Below are 21,403 nucleotides of genomic sequence, written 5' to 3'. Positions count from 1 at the left end.
TAATGGAGGCAATTTGGAAGTAATAACCATAACCAGCTCCTTGATGTGTTTTACAGAATGCATTAATTGTTTATAAAAAGCCTGCTTGTAAGGTTGACAAAGGGAAAGAATAAATTCCAGTGGCGGATTCAGCACCAAAGACTGCAGGATATCAATATGTTGCATATTACCATAGACTGTATGCATATTACACAGCATTGTGGGAAAAACAGAAGCAGATCAAGCAGACCAAGAAAGAGACAATAAATGTGTCACTGGGCAAAGGCCAAAGGTTAAAAAGGGCTGGGGCTTCAGAGGTCAAAGAATGGAGTTATGTTTTTAGGTCTTACTCAAACTTGCTTTGCTTAGACCCCATCAACAGGGTATAAATATGCTCATGAGGGCTGCTTTCTTGGTGATGATTTTTGCTGCTTCTTGGGCTGGGCATTCAGGTCACTGGTGCCGCATGCTGTACCGTGAAAAAGGCCCTTAACAGATTTTGGGAAGGCTACAACATGCAGCGATGTATCTGCGTCATGTTGTTAAATTGTCCTGGTTGTTGATTGGCACTGTAGAAAATCCCCTACTTGTAGCACAAGTAATTTGACACCTTTCCTCTATATCTGAAAATGAAATTGCCTCAAAACACAATGGGACAGATCAGTAGGCTATGCTTAGCCACTCTCAATATAGTGAGATCTGGATCACCTTTTATGATAAGCAACTAGAACATTGCCTTAAGCCTAGCTTATTTTTTAATTACTGAAAAATTGCCCAAAGATTATTGTGATAGAATACAAAGCAGGAGTATCTTAACCATTGCTACTATCTTAATTTCCCCTTGGGGATCAATAAAGTATCTATCTATCTATCTATCTATCTATCTACTTCAAATATCTCATGCCTGCATTTCAAACCAAAATGGACTCAGAGCGTGGGCTGACTGCAATGAGGCAAAAAAGTAACCCATACCTTCAGTTGTTTTGTGTTTGTATCTAAAGAGGAAATAAATAATGATTATCATTAGTCAAATGTTATTTTGTAGGGTATTTTCCCTTCCCTTTGATGTAGGCATATGATTGCCAAAAGAAGCCAAACGTCCCATGGTGTTTTCAAACATTCCAAATCTCTGAATCTGTTTTAGCGGGCTATTTTGGCCCCAAACCTAGATGCAAATGGATTTGGTCAAGTAAAAAAAAAAAAGCAATAGTTAGTGGAGCCAAAAGGCTAAAGTTGACACCAAGCACATGCAGGATGGTGCCAGAGCCCCCGGTGATGCTTTTAGCCTTTACCAGTTGAGGGCGCACGATCCTAGAAAGCCAATGCCGTTTGGTGGGCAGGTCCTATGGGCAGGTCACGTGATTCAGGCAACGAAAATGGCGTCCGGGCAACAGTGGGTACTAGTGGAGATGGTACAAGCTTTCTACGAGGTAAGTAGACAAAAATAGTCCGACAGCGTTCATAAATACAGCTGTATATTTCACACACGGTTACACTGAAACCATAGATTCATCCGACGATAATACATGTCGAAAGGAATGGAGAGGATTTCAGATATCCTGTTCGGAACTTGTGCCATACTCCAGGAAGTGTAGCCAGCAAGCTAGCTAGAATAGCATGTAGTAATTCACTAGGAAGGGTGGTAAACGTTATATCAGTTGGAAGGGTGGCTACTGAAATGTGTCACTGTGAAGATATTTCGTTGTCGGAGTGACTGATTTGTATATTCAGCTGTAAGCTGTTAAGTAGCGTTTTTTTTTATGCAAAGGGTTGTGGTTGAAGTTTGGTAAAGACATCAGAGATGCTTCAAGATCAGCTGTTGAATTCTGAGAGAAGTGGGGAGAGATTGAATTGTCAGTGTTCTCTGTAGATTAACGTGAAGAAATGCGAACAAATGTATATGTATGTCCAACATTTAAAATAAATTAACTCAAACTCCCGAAACAGAGCAACAAACAATGCAGACAGGATACACAAGACGAATGACAAACCGTGGCAGTTATAATATCACTAAAATCATCAGATCATTGTAGCACTAGAACTAGAAGCCACCTGATAATTGGAATTGTACATGTGATGTCCAGTTGGCCATTATCCTACCTGTCGATGTCTTCTTCTTAATCCAGATTTGACTCTCTGTCTCTTCTGGTATTAGCTAGATGAATTGAAACTGTCAAGCAATCAAAATAGCTTGTTAGTTTAACTTGATTGCAATGTTAGGTTTGTAAGTTGTCCGATAAGTAAGCTTGTTAATTTAAAATCCTTTTATGGATCATTAGTGTTTGTTTCTAAGATAAAATATAGTTAAAAAGTTAGAAAGTGTGTTGCTCTATTTGGAACGTGCCCCTTCACCAACCATAGTCCACCCTATCATTATCAAGCTTACATCAGTGGATTTAGGTGAGGCGTGGCAGTAAGCCATAGAGTACACTGCACTGTTGCTGCAGTCACACAACTTTTCAGTGGAGTTTGTAGTAGGTGATTTCACTGTCCTCAAACATGTAATTACACAGTATTTAGGCTACTGTTTGGTTTAAACCAGACTTGGGCCTAAAGAACCAAGCTTTTACAAGTAGTCAGGTCCAGTCAAGTCAGGTTTATTTATAGAGCACTTGTAAAACATCAGTTGTGGATAAAAGTGCTGTGTGTTTAAATACATTTCTTTTCCAGTTAAAATGGAAAGGCTGACAAGGATTTAAGGCACGTTTCCATTGAAATCTTGTCTCACCTTTCCACTCTCTTTCTTACTAGGCGCCTGCATATCACCTGATTCTGGAGGGGATCCTCATATTGTGGATAATCAGACTCCTTTTCTCCAAAACCTACAAACTACAGGAGCGTTCTGACCTCACAGATAAGGTATAACATATATTGATGCTCTAAGGATGTCACAAAACACTTTTAGATTGTATAGGCCTACATTAGAAACTTGTGTAGAATTTTTCAGCAGAAATTACACAGTGCTGCACGACCAGGTTGCGACAAAATCACTTTAAAAAGCCGAGATAAAGAAGATTATGTTTGTTTTCTGATGGATGGTTCGATGAATGTGTATGTCCACAGGAGAAGGAAGAGTTGATTGAAGAATGGCAACCAGAGCCTCTTGTTCCCCCGGTACCAAAGAACCACCCATCCCTCAATTACGACATAGTTACTGGGTAAGCCTAAAAATACCTATGTGGGGGCAGCCGTGGCCTACTGGTTAGCGCTTCGGACTTGTAACCCTGACCAGTAGGAACGACTGAAGTGCCCTTGAGCAAGGCACCTAACCCCTCACTGCTCCCCGAGCGCTGCTGTAGCAGGTAGCTCACTGCATCGGGATTAGTGTGTGCTTCACCTCACTGTGTGTTCACTGTGTGCTGAGTGTGTTTCACTAATTCACGGATTGGGATAAATGCAGAGACCAAATTTCCCTAATGGGATGAAAAGAGTATACTTATACTTACTTACTTATACTTAAATGCATATGGGTACCTCTTACATGAACTCTGTAGCCTATTCATCCAAGTTATACACACTACCGGTCAAAAGTTTGGGGTCACTTAGAAATTTCCATTCCACTCCATTATAGACAGAATACCAGCTGAGATCCATTGCATTGTTTTTCAGGACAGTATTACATTATGTGCTTACATGATGGCAAAAGGGTTCTCGACTGTTGTAGAAAGAAATGTCTGATCTTTGTTGCAATATCTACATTGCCCATTTTCAGAAACCATTCATCCAGTGTTCCAAAGGCACATTCTGTTTCTGTTACACATTCTGTACTAATCTGATATGATTTTAAAAGGCCAGCTGGGAAAACATGGGAGAACCCTTTTGCAATTATGTAAGCACATAATGTAATCTGAAAACTGCTGCCCCGATTAAAAAAACAAAACAATGCAACTGATCTCATCTGGTATTCTGTCTATAATGGAGTGGAATGGACATTTCTAAGTGACCCCAAACCGGTAGTGTATAGCGAGGTAAATATAGCGAGGAGTACTTCTATATCTCTTGTAGTTGTTGATTTACAGTGCTACTTGTGTGCTAGATGTCTACATGCAAGATCATGGAATAATAAGTGGGCTCTGTTTTGCTCTATGGCTAATGACAGTGTTTTACTTTTGCAGGCCTCCAAGCCACAACATCATCGTAAATGGGAAGGAGTGCATTAACTTCGCCTCATTTAACTTCTTGGGCCTGCTCGACAATGAGCGAGTCAAGGTTGGTGCTATTTTCAGATAGGGAGGTCGGAGCAACAGAGTGGCTTTTTCCATTATTCTCCAGACTCCTGGTCGACACCACGTTCTCTGATTGCACTTTGGAATACAAACTTATTTTCCTTGATGGAATTTTTTTTTATCTGCAGGACCAAGCCAGTTTGGGATGTTTGTTGGTGAGATAGTGGGAAACGCCCTAACAAAAGTAAATTGCTAGCAGTGTTTTTAGACTGATACTGTCGCCAGTCGTTTCTCATGTGTTGCTTGCTGGAATGGAGCCTCACAGAGGCCACTGTGGTTTGGATGCGTTCTTGTCGCAGAGATGAATGTGAGGTCACTGCGCTCATCATATCCTGGAGAAACACCATATCAGTAACATGCATATGATACTTTATCTGTGCTTGTTACAGAAATTTGGCATACTCATGCATGTGGTCTATACTGAAATGATGAATATAGTGTAAGAGTCAAAAGACTCAGCAGACATTTTCCCATAACAAACCATAGACCATATAAGCAACTGCTCAAGTTTTTCCGCTTTCTTTATTTCTCTTGTGCAAAACCTTTTAACTATTACCAGTAATGTTCACCATCATTATATGATAAGACCACAGTCCAAGTTCCTTGGTTGTTATTTTAGAACATTTGTTTTCAATATCTGTGCATGAAGCCCTGGTGGTAGGCGAGGCTAAATTATGCAAGATGGAAATTGGAAAATTGCAGATGTGTGCTGCAATGCTGCTACAGATCATATGTTTTCCTGAACAAATAAAAGCCTCAGCAGGTCACCTAGAACAGGCAGCCTTGGGTACAGGCTACAGCGTCTTACCTTGACATGTCCAGTTGGATTTACAACTTCCCTGGCCTTCTGCTCTGAATGTTTTTGCTTATGCTAATGCATTTATGAAACTTCAGAGGGTATTTGGGATGTGACTTTGCATTTGAGTTCTAACTCTCTGATGGCCCTGTCTTGTTGTTCCTGCAGCACAAGGCTCTGGCCTCGCTGAAGAAGTATGGAGTGGGAACCTGTGGCCCAAGAGGATTTTATGGAACTTTTGGTAAATCTTTTTAAGCCTTTAAATAAGGACATCAAATGTCTGGTGTTGTGTAATGCAAAGAAATGTGTTTTTGGGAATCCCTCCAAGTTCAGGTCCTCATAATGTTAGAATTTAAGTGTGTGTGTGTGTGTGTGTGTGTGTGTGTGTGCGCTTGCTTGTGTGCACGCCAACACTTGCAGATGTCCACCTGGAGCTTGAGGAGCGGTTGGCCAAGTTCATGAGGACGGAGGAGGCCATTATCTACTCGTACGGCTTCGCTACTATAGCTAGCGCCATCCCGGCATACTCCAAGAGAGGTGACATCATCTTTGTGTAAGCCGCTGCTCCTCCCCAGACACCTCCGTAGTCCGCACACACTAAGTATCATTAATAAGACGGAACCTGATGAAATCCTCTATCTCCTGGAGAGAGTGCTTACTAAGCCTACTCATTTCTCATCCCCCCCTCCCAACTCCCAACTTACACATACTCACTCACGCACACACACATACTCACATACTCTCTCATGCACACACACGCACACATGCACACATACACATAATATATATATATATATATATATATATATATATATATATATATGTGTATATATTAATATATATATATATATATATATATATACACAAACACATTAATATATACTCACCCACACACATATACACTCAACCATACATATGCGCACATACATACACCCATATGCACACAGCGATGAGGCGGCGTGTTTCTCCATCCAGAAGGGCCTCCAGGCCTCCCGCAGTTTCATCAAGTACTTCAAACACAACGACATGGAGGACCTGGAACGCCTCCTGAAAGAACAGGAAATGGAGGATCAGAGGGTGAGTGAGTGAGCGAGCGAGCAAGCGAGCGAGACGGAGAGTGCGAGTGAAAGTGAGAGTGAGAGTCCTGATTCCTGCCGACATGGCGTGCAGAAAGTGGACTCTCAGGGCACGACTGACCCATATCCCCTAAACTCACTGCTGACCCTGGGATTATTTGGCTTTGCAGTACGTTATCCAGTGAGAAGGGGAGACAAAAGCAAGAGTCTACCCTGATCACGGTCTTTATGTTGCAAGCCTCAGTGTGTGTGTGTGTGTGTTTGTGTATGTTGCTCTTACTGAGGCTCGTGTGAAAGATCTCATGTGTTTTGCGTTCCAGAATCCCCGCAAGGCCCGAGTCACCAGGAGGTTCATCGTGGTGGAGGGCCTGTACGTGAACACAGCCGACGTGTGTCCCCTCCCAGAGCTGGTGAGACACAGCGCAAACACTATCCAGCCCTCTGCCGGCCTGTCCTGTTTAAAGAGAACAGAGCGCATGTATAAACAGAGTCAAAACACACACATACTCTATGCTGACTTAAGTTGATTGTGTGTACACTACAGATGCAGCAAGGTTGATTTTGGTCTATAGTTTCTGGGGAAAGCGCTACATCTTCCAGTGACTTGCGTGTGTAAATTATAGGACATGAAAGATTTCGTCCTGATGTTTATTAGGGGGGCTCCAAGCTCTGCTGTGATCTCTGATCTGTAAATAACCCATGGTGGCCACAATGCTGTGCTGTCCTACTATGTAACTTAGTGAATCTGTTGCATCATGGACCTGTGCAGAGATTACGGCACGTATCCTTTATCAGTAGGACAGAAGAAACCATCTCAAAATGTTACTCTGTTCTTGACTCTCAACCTATTGCACAAAACCAACTTTTGTTATGCATATAAGAATTCTATTTTCAATACTGGCCAATTATCCACTCTTTATTTGCACTTGCCTGCACACGTTGCCTCAGTTTATTGTCTGTGCACAGCAGTGATTTAGTAGCTCAGTAGAGACGCACACACACTGCTTCCCATTCCCAAGTGCAGCCATTACAATACTCCCATATTTCATCTGCTTTGGCCGCCAGAATGGCCACACATGCCTAACAGATAACTGAGCCACATACGGCACGATGCAGACTACTCTTCCTCTCGCCTCATGCGTTGGTCCTCTTGTTCTGTAGGTGAAGCTCAAGTACAAGTACAAGGTGCGCATCTTCCTGGAGGAGAGCGTGTCCTTTGGCGTCCTGGGAGAACATGGCCGAGGGGTCACAGAACACTTTGGGGTCAATGTGAGTATTGTGTCACAACCACTATTAAAATGAGAAGATAATTGACGAGTTGATGAGTATAAATAAGTATAATATAGCATACAGTATGTTAGTATTATAGTATATAAATACCACAGATGTGTAGTATTTGCTGTTACCAAAAAAATTGTTTTGAGTATCTCCTTTCAGTCTGATGTGGTGGATTATGTGACCTACAACAAAAAAATACCACAACAAGGTCTTCAGAGGAATTTTTGGAGACAAAAAATGTACGTTTTTGTGTGTCTCATTTCAGATTGATGACATCGACCTCATCAGTGCCAATATGGAGAACGCGGTTGCGTCTATCGGAGGCTTCTGCTGTGGGAGATCCTTCGTCATAGACCACCAGGTACCGCCTGGCCTTGAGATCTGTTTTTCTTTTTGTCCCTCCCCCCTTTTTGTCAATATACTTTTAATAAAAATGGGTGGAGAACCAACGGAAAAACACCACACATGAGCCCGCGACACTCCAAATCGGATCCACGTTCAAGGCGTGCTGGGGATGTATTTCAGATGTGTGCTGTTGCTCATCGGATATCAACACGTGTAGTGTTTGCAGGGGATGTGCAGCTGTAGGTTATTTGCTGTGGCTGGGGCGCAGTGGAATGGCGCGGACAATTATTTTAAACGCTTTTGCAAGACTGGTGCGCATTGTTTGAAGATTCTTGACATGATGGAATGATATCCGAGGTAATGTTAGACACATGGGCTTTTGAAATTCAGGCTAAAACGCCAAATTTTACCCAGGGATGGCCTAGGAAAGCATGGGAAAAAAAGAAACGTGTTGCAGCAGTGCACGCACAAGCACATACACAAGTGGTTACACACACACACACACACACACACACAGGTCCCTGACAGAAGCCAACTGCGGGGACAGATCTGAGCCAGCCTCATTCTGGATCATGTCAGCCACTGTGTAGAAAGATTTAACGAATGTTTCACTTATAGGAAAGCCATCTAGAAATCTCTTTGTAAACACGGTCTCATAGGTTGTTTGTGCTGAGCATCTGGCTTAGTTCAGTTTAGAAATGATGGGGAGAGAAAAATCCACATGCGCGCACACACACACACACACACACACACACACACACACACACACACACATACAGACACTCATGTTGCGCCAGAATAGTATGCCAACCACTATATTGAAAATGTAAACAGGATATGCATCATATTTTTGACATAATTGCCCAGCTCCCATACACATGTGGATGAAGCCCTCAGAACAAATCAGCTCGGTAAACACAGATCTCCTGCACTCGTGTGTGTGTTCCGTTCCTCCTCAGCGTCTGTCTGGCCAGGGCTACTGTTTCTCCGCCTCCCTGCCCCCCATGCTGGCCGCCGCCGCTATCGAGGCCCTCAACATCATGGAGGAAGATCCAGGTGAGACCGCCGACGAGTTGTGCCAAGTGACCGCCAGATTCATATGCATCCCAGAACTGATCTGCCTTCCTGCTAGATTCACAAGAGATATTGATCGCATAAGCAGCCTTGTGGAAGTTATGGCTGAATGCATTACAAATATATTCAGTTTTAGCGCTCAAATATGCATGCGGTATAATTCACATGCATTCAGTTTCAGCCTCTGTTTTTGCTCTTCTGTTATCCTCATCAGTTAGGCAGCTTTCTCTATGTCATTGCTAACTGCATGCATACACATGCAGTAATCTTGTACTGCACAGACAGCCTTTGCTAGGTCTGCTTGGATTGGGATATGATGTGTCTGTGTATGGGAGAGAAAGGGATGTAATTAGTTTTCCCTTTTTTCTCTTCGTAACCAAATGACCAAGAGCGTTCCTTCTTTTGGGTGCTTTTTAAATTAAACTGGCCTGGCTTCAGTAAGGTTTATGATTTAGACCATATGCTGAGGCCTGTATAGAAGCCGGTTGGCTGGTCGGCCAACTGAACGCTCTGTCGCCTGACCTTGGGGTGGAGGGCCTGATGCACGGGAGTCTGACCAGACAGCAGGCCGGCAGTGGAGCTGTGTACTCAGTGTCTGTAAAGGAATGAGTTGAATTTTTTTTTTTAAGAATGTCTAACTTGTCAAAGGTTATTTACATGAGATCAGATGTGCTTTAACATCTGATTTAAATTATTCTTTGTTATTAAGTTTTTGGAATGTGTATCAGGAATATGTATGACTAATTTCTTCTGTGGGACAGTTTTGTGCCAAAGCCTCAAACAGTACATCAACACAGAAACTAACTGAAACTTAAGTACAACACAGCATGTCCATATTTAAGAGACATCCAAAACTCACACATCTTAACAATGGAAGCTCTTTCGAGCTTATGAACAATCTGGCTGCTTTTGATGTATTCTGTTGACTTGAATGCGTCAAACTCCTTGAAAATGATCCAGACTAATACTTGAACTTACAGCCATTTAGGCACTGAGTTGTGTGTAAATTCTGACCTGATTTGTGTTGTTTTGTTTGCCTGTATAACTCCCACACATTCACACAGATTCTTGAATCCAAACCTTATAGATGCAGTCCTTTGTATAGAAAATGCCCTACGGCCCTTAGACAATGAACTTTTCTCGCAGACCCTTTTTCCTATATATCAGAAAGAGGCTGAACGGCATATAGTTCTGCACTTACGTAATGTCAAAGTTATCTAGTATGGGGGGGAATGGGTGTTTAGGCTTTATGGCCAGTCTCACGATGAGAGATGAGTCGCGGTCGACTGTCCTGCTCCACCTCCCAGCAGGCCCTGGTGAAGGGGGCGCCAGGCTCCTGCTGGCCAAGGTAAACTAATTACCCTCGGCCCGTCGGGACTCCGCTCCCTGAGCCCCACACAGTGTGGACTAACTGCACTGTATGGGGAGTGGGGTTGGGGGGGTTCAAGGGAAGTGATGTTGAGTAGCCTTCTGTGCTGCTTCTTGCACTGAACAGGGACTGAGGAGAGGGTATTTCAACAGAGGGGAAGTTGAGTATCCTTCTGTGTGTACGTATGTTTTATTTGTCTCTCTCTTTGTGTGTCTGTGTCTCTTGTCTCTCTCTCTCTCTCCTCTCTGTTGAAGACATTTTCGTCATCCTGGGGGACAAATGCAAGCACGTCCACAAGGCTCTGCAAGGGTGAGTTGGAGTCTGCCGAGCTGTTTCCCATGAAAGAAACCAGCAGTCTGGCACAAACACAGGGAAAGGCTCTTGAAGTCAAAACATTTCCTGTAACGTTATTTAATGGAAGCAGTTTTGCACCACATAATTTAAGACAACAGAATGTTGCGTTTTGGCCATATAGCACTGGATCTGAGTTTTTGCAAATTTACGTTGTTGGCTACAGAAAAGAGAGTGATATTTAAAAAATAAATAGATAAATAAAATAGACAGCCTGTCTTAGCCTCTCGGTCGCTGCAGCCGAGGAATCCGACACTGTGATGCTATACTTGCGGTTTAGCAGGTATCGGACAGCCATCACAACAACCTGTGCTGATTTATGAATTTGCTCTCCCCTCTTTTTTTTTGGGTTGTGAAAAATTCAACAACCCCCCGACTAGTTTCGCACTTCTGTCTCTCCCCTCGTCAGGATATTTACACTCTTGACACAAGGGCTTTTCCTGTTTCTACTGCACACATACATCATGCTCAGAGACTCCCTTCTTTTCTTGGCCGCACAGTTCTGCTGTAACATTATGAGAGAAGATACAGGAGATTGTATCCCTCAGTTGTCCTCTTGGGCATCTCCCTCTTCCCATGTTTGGTGTCTATCCCTTCTGATAATGTTTGAAGTTATCTGATAAGTTATTCTCAGTTAATAAGATAGGCACTGCAATTAGCCCCTAGCTCGTGATTAGCCTGATTAGGGTATTTATAGTTAAAAATAGGCTGTGGGGGGACTTAATATACCGGTAGGCATGGTGGAGCAGTGGTTGTGTTGCTGCTTGACAATCGGTTGGCCTGGGTTCGAATCCCAAATCCACTCTTGCAAGTTTGTGTTGCTTGGGGAAAAAATGTCTGCTAAATACCAGTAACTTTACATTACTAGATCAGTCAAGTCCAGCAGGATGAGGCTTGGGACCTCTCAAACGGTATGTGTGGGAACTCCTAACGCTTCCAGTCAGCGAGGGTACAGAGTATTTTTGCACACTAGCAGAGGAACTCCACCACACACAAGCATTGGTTAGCGTGGGCGCTACAACCCTCAGCGTTTTCTGGTACTTTCCCAGAAAGGGCCGCTTTGTGTATTGTGGTCTGATTGTGGCCCAGGGAAGAAGGAACAAAATACGCAAACAGAGGTTTGAAGCACTTGTCTGCTGGATGCTTCTCATACATGCGTTTGGGGAGGCCCCTGTATGTTTGGAGTCTTCTCAACATGTGAGGTACAGTTCATGCTCTTCAAGTCTTTAATAGGCAGTATATTTAAGTACAGGCTGTGTTAGATTTATGCACTTGGGTTTTTCAGCTATAGAGCAAGATCATGGTTTTAATTACCAGGTGCAGACACTAATGAAACATACACTTCACTGCACGGCATGGATGTGTTTGCATCAGCCAAAAGATTGTGCATGGGTGTGACTGGAGTGTGTCTTGTGTGACTGCTGCAGGACTCCAGGGCTGAAGGTTGTTGGCGAGTCCTTTGCTCCAGCCCTCCATCTGCAGCTGGAGAAGAGCACCGGGTCCAGAGACAGCGACGTGAAGACACTCCGCAGCATCGTTGATTACGTAAGTGGGAATGAGTCTATACACTTTATTCAAGATCAGATCAGGTAAGATTACTACGGTTAGATATGAAGCGCAAAACCTTTTATTTCACTATGCACAAATACAATGGTGAAACCTCCCAACGTATATGTATAATAAATGCAGTTATATTGTTATATTATAAAACTTAGACAAATGTTGGAAAGTTTTATGCCGCTACATTTATAAAAATGTCCTGTATTGCAGTGTTTGGACAGAGGAATAGCTCTTACACAAGCAAGATATCTTGACAAAGAAGAGAAGTTTCTTCCTCCACCAAGGTAAATCTTGTCTGTTTATTTTCCTCTCCCCTCTGTCTGCCCACAGTGTTAACATGTGCGGACCTCAGCATTGTTATTAGCCACGTGCGTTGCCACAATGTGAACAACTCTTCTAAAACAAACATCTGATTTTTCCACTGACCTGCAGCATCCGGGTGGTCGTGACCGTGGAGCAATCCAAAGAGGAGATTGAGAAAGCGGCCAGTTGTATACGCGAAGCTGCGTCAGCTATGCTGAAATAATTCCAGCAGTGCACTCCGGACCCCAAGACATGCTTGGCAAGCCAGTCAACAGACCCCTCGCTGGTTGACCTCTTTGGCACGGAGGACCACATGTGAGAAGCTGTCCAACGGTTAATGCTTGATATAGCAGGTGGCTTCAGCATTACTGTAGTGGCCAGAACAATACTATAATCACATCATTCTTTTTTTCACGCAACAGTTACTTTGATTTTTTATTTTTACTCAGATACTGTATAGAAGTGTTTTCAGTCGCTCATTTCATATGGAATTGAATGTAATATTTGCTGTTCACTGGTCTACAAGGTGTGCACCACCAAAAAACTATTTATTTCCTCATGAATGCCTTGAATTATGATAGCAGGTCTTAACTAATCCATAATAAATACTGAAAGAGTAACACATTTTTTATAAATTTTATATGGACTGTTATTTTTCACCACACTGTGACAAAAAAATTGCTTGTGTCGTATACTGTTCTTTTTGTCACATTTGACCAAAGGGTTGTTCGCTCTAAAAAAAAAATCATTCGAATGCAGTTTTGCACTGTTTTTATGTGTGCATATTTTTTTTTCTTTTGTGATATTGAGGTAACATTTTTGAAACATCATTAAATTGTTTCCTTTTACTTTTTCTTTTAATGGCTCAAGTGTGTCAGTGTATTTTGATATAATAAGAGCAGTTGTGTGGAATCTACTATGTCACTGTACAAACAGTGTTTAAAAACATTTTTCTTTTATGACAAATGTGCTTTGCCATATACCTCAGAGGAACAGGATACCTGTAGGAATAACATATTGAGTAGTACTGGCAAATGATCACTTTTCAACTGGTTGAGTTTGTCTGAGGAAGATCTTTATCACTATGCAACAAATGTGATTGTAGGTCACGCAAAGCATATATATTATATATATTTCCACCACTCAATTGCTTATTTATGTCATATGTTGAATATCAGCTTGTAAATGCATATGTGTTTTTTTCTATATTATTTGATTGTTTAATGGAATAACACTGTTGGAGATGCATTTTATAATGTGCCTTTATATGCTGCTAATGTTAATTTGAATGAAAGTTAATCAAATAAAAAGCAAGTGGCTATTGGTTTTCTACTCTGATGTGTGAAATAAAATCACGGCCTATAGCTCTACTGTATGACGCTGACAGAAACCAGAATGCCTTTTTAAATGGTCTTATAACGAGAAACACGTTATTTAATCAAGATCAGTTGTCTAAATCACTTTTAACAACGAGCAGATCGCTGTCTTGGACCCACGTCTACGCGTTGAAACAATTTATTAATATAAAGGCGTGAGCGCTACTAAAGGAAGTATCCCAAAAGGAGTAACACTTCTAGAAAGTTGTCACCCGTAGATGGCGCATGCCGCCAACTCTCAACAGTTTTCCAACATTCTCCCACCCCTGGGTCCATCCATGCTACGTCATGAACGGACCGAGGGAGCCTCACCGTTCACTTTGTTCAACTGGGAGAGTTCAGAAACACTGGAAGGGACCAGTGCTGCTCGACGTCTTTCTTCCATTGACTCTGCGGGATGAACTGCGCCGTTATTTTGAAAGGAAGCTTCTCCGTGGAGTTTACCGTATCCCACACCTGACTTTTGAAAATAACTCCTGTACACTTTTACCTGTGCATTGAATGTCTTTGGAGAAATAGTTTTATAAACGCTCTAGGCTACAGAAGTGGCGCTTGTTGTAGTGAAATACCTGCGCTCCTGCATGTCGGATGCGAATCTCCCTGTTTGGTACATCTGAGTGAGCGCACTGAGTGGAAAGATGCGTGTGACACGGATAAAGTCTTATTTACTTGTACGTTTCACGAAAACCATACTTCTTGTGGCAACTGTGATGGTCCAAACTCTGACATGTGGTAAGTAAATCCCAAAACTTTCAATTTGTTGTTTGGAGAAGCAGTGCATAGAAAAATGGTGTTTAAAGTGAGACCTCCCTTAAGAAGAAATGTTTTTTTAAACCGTGTATGTGCAGTCTAGCCTGTCTTGTCCTGAGGTGGTAATAAAACTTTTAAATGATTTTCAATAGGCCTACTTCAGTGAAAAGTAGCCTAAGAGGCCATCTTAAGAAAGCAAAGCACACATTGATCCAATCATAGAGGTCTGATTTCCTGTGGGATTGCCTATTGACAGACTTCTAAAAAAGGTCTTTTGTGTTTGAAGGAACATTAAAATGCGGTTCAACAGCCAATACAATGGGTTTCAGTCTTGTTTAAAGGAGGGTTGTTAACATATGACCGTAGGTCGTTTTTAGTGTTTTAGGCAGAGTCAGTGTCTTATGGGTATATTGTTAAGTGTTATTGCCCAGATTAAGTTTTTAGTGTTGAATGCTTGTCTGCGTATAGGCTACCCCACAAATTTCATGGTTCTTTTGTGGAGCTGTTCTTTAGTGGAAGAACTGAAAACCGCCTTGATGGGACATGAGTTGTCCAGACCTCAAAAGCATGTTCCACTTTGGCTGGTAAACTTCAGGATAATTTATTGGTAGCCAACTCAGTCTATTGTTCTTAAACGTTCCGTTGTATCACACTCATGAATCCTGTGAAGTTGTGGGTAGTTACGGGCGGCCGCAGAGTAAGGCCTAAAGTGGTGGGCGTTATCTGATGCATATTTGAAAGTGATCCAGAGCTTTTGTCGGACTTTCTAATTCATTTACCTCTCCACGGGAGGTGACAGATGTCGATATATCCTGTTGTGAACTAGCGCCCCTGGCCTCTGCCATTTGGTAGCCTATCAACGCAAGGGGGATGGGGCTCAATCAAAACCTCTTCATCTCCATCACCTTTAGCCTCGCTCATGTCCATATTGACTTACTTTGGTACTGTAGGCCTACAGTAGGTTACCCACCATTGGGTTTTATTTGAATGCCGTTGACAGATGGTGATCTGCAAAAAGCTCCCCAGAACCATTTTGCGTGTGTATGGTACCAGGTTATGCATTGGAATTCCACATCGAAAGAACCCTGCCTGTTTATCAAGAGATTGAGCACTCCGTAGGGGAGCCCCTTTGTAGCTAGCCACGGGAGGTTAACTTCTTTTGCTCGCACTCACACCCCATCAAAAGGTGTTACGGATATTCAACAAAGGCATTGACATGCTAATTGTTTTAGTCACTAATAACAGCACTTGGGGCCCACTGGCAGTTGTCTTACAGCCAAACAATGCAACAAAGAAGACATTTCTATTCTTTATTTTTTCCCCCTTTGTACCGGATCTAAAATTCCATTTGCTGATGAACTACCATTGAGTTGCTTATTGAATTCTTAGAAATCCTTGACTATTTTTATCCAGACATAATTGCAATCCACCCTGCACCAACCCTCCCTTCCAGCAATGTCTGTGTTAATGATTGCCATGATAAATTAGTGGTATGCGTTTACAAAATCTTAATGATGCACTGATTTCCCATCATCCAAAGTGCTAATCCAGCAAGAACATTTAAACAATAACATCTAGTCAAGATGATTGATGTTTGGCTGCTGGTTGCTGTGCAGATTATGAAACTATGGCTGCAATGAGTTACTTCCACTGCACTGCAGTGTGTGTGTGTGTGTGTGTGTGTGTGTGTGTGTGTGTGTGTGTACGCGTGCTAGTGAATGTGCAAACAACCCACTACAGGCATCATGAGGCCCTGATTTATAGTGGAATGTTACTGGTTGCCGAGGTTGTAAAGGGGTGAACAAAAGGAAAGGGCTTTGGCAGGTTGGCCCTGTCTTAAATTGGTGCCCCCCCCCCCCCCCCCCGCCCCTGTATTGTTTGTGATCCGAGGCATACGTTAGCTGAACTGGACGTGGCTGAAGAGTGAGCCAAAGTTCAAGCTACTAATCCAGTGTTAACCTGGGCAAGGGCGGAAATCTTCAAAGCAGCCCTTGCCCCGGGCAAGAAGTTGGGCTTCCCACTGTAAGCAAAGGGTTGTTGATCCTGTAAGCTCTCTGTGAAATCAGTTTTGTGTGTGTGTGTGTGTGTGTGTGCACTTTCTTGGGTAAAAAGAGATGTCTTAAGGTTGCATTGCAGGATGCTACAGGCTGTTCCCTGTATACTTTACCAGATTGGAACTGTGGTTTTCAGCAGTGAGAGGGGCAGTATTAAAAGTGCCTTTGTTCTCTGTTTAAACAAAATTACCGACTGGTGACAAACATGGCAAGAGTGCTGGAATGGATGTGAAGAAGCTTGCCTTGCTCATGATTCATACCCCATGCCTGTGTGTGTGGGTCTGAGAGAGATGGAGAGTATTTGTGTGTGTGTATGTGTGTGCCTGTGTGTCTCTGTGTGTGTGTGTGTGTGTGTGTGTGCGCGCGCGCGCCTGTGTGTCTGTGTGTGTGCGTGGCAAGAGTGGGTGTCTGTCTGTTTATATGTGTGTGAGAGAGGGAAAGAGAGAAAGAAAGAAGACGTGTGTGTGTGTGTGTGTGTGTGTGTGAGAGAGAGAGAGAGAGAGAGAGACTGCCTGTGTATCAAAGAAATTGAAAGTGCGTGTGTGTGTGTGTTTTTGTGAAAATCTGAAAGGCTCTGTGTGTGTGTGTGTGTGTGTGTGTGTTTGAGAGAAGGAGAGAGAGAGAGAAAAGTACATTGGGACAGGACCAGATCTAGCCTGCGTGCGCTCAGCAGCCTCCGTCCTGCAGTCTTAACAAACCACCTCACACTGTCCTTGGACAGAGCTGTCAGCGTGCTGAAAGGGAGCGGCCGCTGCCAGAGCCGTGCGGACTACTCCAGCTAAGGAGCCTGTGGTCAGCGGTTGCGTGTACAGCGGAAATATGCTTTTACTAAGCACATTAAGCTCCCCAACTGCCGTTCCCCCGGATGTCCAATCCAAACAGGCCGCCACTGGGAGTGGACGAGCTCTAAGCACTCGAAACTTGGGTCAGTTTTGAGGAAGCGTCCGCTACGTACTGAAAGGTCCAGTCACGCAACCCAGCCTGTGCCATTTCCATGGGGCTGCTGCTGATGATGAATGGGCCAGATGAGGAGGATGATTATACGTTCTCAGTGCTGTGTGGATGGGCCATGTGGTGCACGTAGGGAGTGCTGAAATAAAGCGAGATTAAGATCGATATAGGCAGTAAAAGAACAGATAAAGGCATGGCAGGGGAAAGTGTACGAAAAAAAAGTCCTCTTCAGCTGCTGGTGTGGTGGTGTCTGAGTGTGTGTTAGTGTTAAGGTCTGCCAGTAAACAGACAAGCAATGGTGACCAACTGGTGCCAAAGAAATACATGGCTCCAATACAGTCGTTTATTTTTTGTTGTTTTTAAATTCAAGGTCGGCAGTGTGATTGCCAAATGAAAAAGTGAACTATCAACACACTTTTCAAACATGTGCAGTGTTGTGTTTTTCTTTTTTTGCTATGAAACATTCCTCACCTTCTTCCATTAGGGAGGGCAGCAGTCTTTGGAAGGGAGTACTAAAACCATACATTTGTGTCCATCACTGGCTTTTTTTTAACACCTAACATTTTACATGGGCTATACTTACAGACAGCCTGTCCACTTTGTGCCAAGCATGTTCTGGCATCAAAAGACTTTTTATTTATTTATTTATTTTTTGTTGCTGCGGTTCTGTTTTTAGATGACTAAAGTTTTGTGGAATTTTGTGCTGACTCTCCATATTCAGATTTCCTCTGACAGTTTGAGGGGGCCCTAATTCATCCCCGCGCTCGGCATTAAAGCCGCAATGTGACATTTTCCACGGGCCACCCAAAGCCAGCTCAGGAATAGGCCCCAGCTAAGCCTCAGAGAGGGGAAGTGGAGCCAGAGAAGCCTCCACACATCAACAGCACTCAACCCTTTCCCTTTTAAAACACTCCTCAAAGAGTCATCTTAAAGCCACTCAACCCTTTTTCTTTTTAAAACACTCCTCAAAGAGTCATCTTAAAGCCATTCACAGGAGACAGATGCTACCTGTCTGTTTCTGTTTGAGGAGAAATACTCTTAGTTGCTTTGTAGGAGGTGGGGGTTGCCAAAAAGACAATGATATGATGCTGTGGCAATATTTGGGCTATGATACAATGTTTTATTATTGAAGAATGTTCTCCACCATTTCCTCTAATGGAAATATGTTAAGAAAACAGTTACTCAGGCGAACAGAGGGTCCTTCAAGACTTCATTGCTGGGAAGCTGACTATAGCTGACTAGAATCTGTGGGGACAAGCAGGAAATCCATTCTTTCCCTCAGTTCTGATGTGAAAGACATTGATGGTTGAATCCCAAAAATGTGGACACGACCAGTGCCAGCTTGGCTTCATTCACTGGGTGCATCTCATCACGGAAGCCTCCACCTAAAGGGATGACATGGAACAGTGGGGCTTAGATTTAGGGAACTGAAGAAGGCCCGGGATGGGTGATTTAGTGGGTTGGGAGCGAGAAGACTTGAGGTGAGTCCGTCTGCCAAGGCATGAGTAGGGAAGCTGAGCTGACACAGTAGTTTTGGACACGCCAGAGGGTCAGAGTCCATCAAAACCCAAGTGTGCACTCTTTCCCCCCCCTCCCCTCTCTGTAAGAGAGAAATAATAATGCGGTTGCCTTCTGTTTGGAAAATTGGATCCCTGCTCTGTCCCTGGTGCTGCACTAATGCGAAGGTAATTCAAATGTTTTTCTGAGTGATTTTCCAATCTTTTATTTGGAATAGTGCATGAGCCATAGAAACACAAACAAATGCAAAGTGAAAGTCTGTAATGTGGCTCTGGTCTTCGTCACGAGCCGGGGGCATCTGCCAGGGCGTATTGTCTTTCAGAGCTCAACGTTTCTTTCGGGCTTGTGTCGAGTCTGATCTCCGACGAGTCAGTTTTCAGTTGCACATTAATTTCAGCCCCGGTTCGTACGTAAGGATCTGTAATTCGTATTTGACCCCGCTCCAGCTTGAAGCCAGACCGATTTATGAGAATAACTTTTACTGAGAGTGCATCATTTGTTGGCCAAGGTCTCTCAGCAGAGGCAGCCAAGAAAAAAAAAAACCCGGTCTTCAAATATAATGGCTTTAGCCCCTAAACTGCCGTGATTAGGTTTGTCTGGCAGGCGCGTTTCGATCATCGTTGATTCAGTGGAATTATCCTGATTGCATGTCGAACCAAAGGCTGCATATTTAGCCACAATATGAGCCCCTCAGCCTAATTGCTGTTTAGTAAGTGTGTTAGAGGCCAACGCCTGCTGAGAGCAAGCGATAGAAAATGAGCAGCAAAGCCTTGTAAACAGAACCAGGGGTGCTCTCAATTGGAATAGGCCTTATCCAAAATAAGTAGGTGGATGTATCCCTGTATTAAGGGAGTTCAGTTAATTTTATGCCCTTGAAGGTCGCACATAAAATTTTGATCAGAGAGCAGCAGTAATAGCAGGTTTGGCTCACAAAGCTCTCTCTGTCTGTGTGTGTGTGTGCGTGTGTGTGTGTGTGTGTGTGTGTGTGTGTGTGTGTGTGTCACATGGGCCATGGTGTTGTAGATCATTCAGATGGAGCAGGCAGGGAACAGATAGTGTGGGTGTAACTTTTCAAAGGAGTTGGAGGAGATGTCCTTAATGCCTGTCGGAAAATAAAGTTTTAACGACATTTGACAAGGGAGCCATACCCTCATAACATAACCCATTAGCCACATGAAAAAGGGAAGACAGGCAGACTGTCAGACAAAGCTTCAGAAGACTTTGCTGCCTTTATGGGAGAGCCTCTGGACGTGGCGATAGCCGGTTAAAAATTGATACCCTGCAGAAACCAGGTGTGACGGCCTGGCTGTTTATCGAAACATGTCTTGTGTGTTTTTTGGACGCATGTTTTCTGTGTTTGTAATGTTGCTCTTGCAAAAATGTCTCAAAGAAACACCTTTTTCCGTTTCAATGAAGTTTGACAGAGGGATTTTTCCAGGCGTCCTGAGATCATTTTGCAGTGCTCAACACTGAGCTCAGATGAAAGGCTCTCAGTATTTAGGTCATAGGAAAGTAAATGGGGTTCCTCCCTGTTCTTTGCTTTGCAGAGATCTGGCCGATACAAAATGCATTGCGAGCTCTGTAACTCACTGTCTAGAAATGTGGAATCAACCAGCAGTGGTACATCCATCATAGCACACCCGTCTCTGTTATGAGAGGCACCCACATGGCATTGCAATCTCCAGGCTTAACATCCAAAGGTGAAATCTACTTTGGCATTAGCTCGCAGTCACCTTTTGTAGTGTACAGTAGATAGGCCTTTTTACATGAAATGCATAAAGCAACTATAACCACTGTAAAGCAGAACATTTTGGCTTCACCTCTCTCCCATATAAGATGTTTGCCTGCATTTACATTCTTTGTTGGAGATGAATGGGCCTGCACCGTGTGAAGGGGCCATATTTATACTCACTCTGTCTGCAGAGTCTGGACAGGATCACGATGAGAAGGCCAGGTCTGGATCTACCTCTGAGGGCTATTTCATTAGTGTCCATCAAATATCTGTCCACACCACGCCCAGGCGGCGTTCACTCAAGGCCTACCAGGTGTTCCTGTCAGCGTTCCGGAATTTTCATCAGGTGCAAAAGATGGGCATGCAGAGTCAAAGCTGAAAGGCATTCCAATGGAACCAGTAGAGGTGGATTAGAATGCTGAAATACAGTAAAGAGAGAGGGAGATAGAGATGAAAGTTTCTTTCTAGTAATTCGGAAATGTTCTCTGTGCCTTTTGTTTTTTGGTCATTACTCTTAGTGTAAGTGTTGTGACATTTGTAGATCGCAAATTGTATTTCTGAGGAATAAATAGCAAACTTTTAATGTGCTGTTTTGGACAGTTAAGAAAAGCTTAATAGCTGACATGAACATTTTAAAATCTTGTGAACAGTAACATCACCCCATT

The 21,403-nt window shown here is 43.2% G+C and overlaps 2 protein-coding genes across 4 annotated transcripts in view; both read left to right on the top strand.

The window, feature by feature from the left end:
• The first annotated feature begins 1,279 nt into the window (after nt 1-1,279).
• sptlc1 (serine palmitoyltransferase, long chain base subunit 1) lies at nt 1,280-13,678 on the top strand. Its single transcript, XM_042058917.1, has 15 exons — nt 1,280-1,409; nt 2,731-2,838; nt 3,043-3,137; nt 4,095-4,188; nt 5,170-5,242; nt 5,422-5,554; nt 5,949-6,078; nt 6,398-6,487; nt 7,239-7,346; nt 7,621-7,716; nt 8,660-8,756; nt 10,398-10,452; nt 11,922-12,039; nt 12,265-12,338; nt 12,487-13,678. Exons 1-15 carry the CDS (start codon nt 1,302-1,304, stop codon nt 12,578-12,580), a joined length of 1,473 nt encoding a protein of 490 aa, XP_041914851.1. The 5' UTR covers nt 1,280-1,301; the 3' UTR covers nt 12,581-13,678.
• Nucleotides 13,679-14,002: 324 nt separating this feature from the next.
• Nucleotides 14,003-21,403, top strand: part of ror2 (receptor tyrosine kinase-like orphan receptor 2) — a 70,933-nt gene continuing 63,532 nt past the window's right edge. For 2 of the 3 annotated variants that reach the window (XM_042058916.1, XM_042058914.1), the window contains exon 1: nt 14,003-14,465. In XM_042058916.1, the coding sequence (XP_041914850.1) occupies nt 14,372-14,465 (94 nt within the window). In that variant the 5' untranslated portion in view covers nt 14,003-14,371. The remainder of the gene's footprint in view (nt 14,466-21,403) is intronic. The other variant, XM_042058915.1, reaches the window with a different exon arrangement.

The sequence above is a fragment of the Alosa sapidissima genome, chromosome 13, assembly GCF_018492685.1.
Source record: "Alosa sapidissima isolate fAloSap1 chromosome 13, fAloSap1.pri, whole genome shotgun sequence".
NCBI lineage: Eukaryota > Metazoa > Chordata > Actinopteri > Clupeiformes > Clupeidae > Alosa > Alosa sapidissima.
This window is presented reverse-complemented; position numbering and strand designations above follow the sequence as displayed.

Bases quoted from the DNA above. Each gene is read 5' to 3' on its own strand.
- sptlc1 (XM_042058917.1), top strand. From the start codon at position 1,302: ATGCCGTTTGGTGGGCAGGTCCTATGGGCAGGTCACGTGATTCAGGCA. The intron at 8,757-10,397 runs GTGAGACCGCCG...TCTCTGTTGAAG, and splicing joins CATCATGGAGGAAGATCCAG to ACATTTTCGTCATCCTGGGG. The intron at 12,040-12,264 runs GTAAGTGGGAAT...CCTGTATTGCAG, and splicing joins TCCGCAGCATCGTTGATTAC to TGTTTGGACAGAGGAATAGC.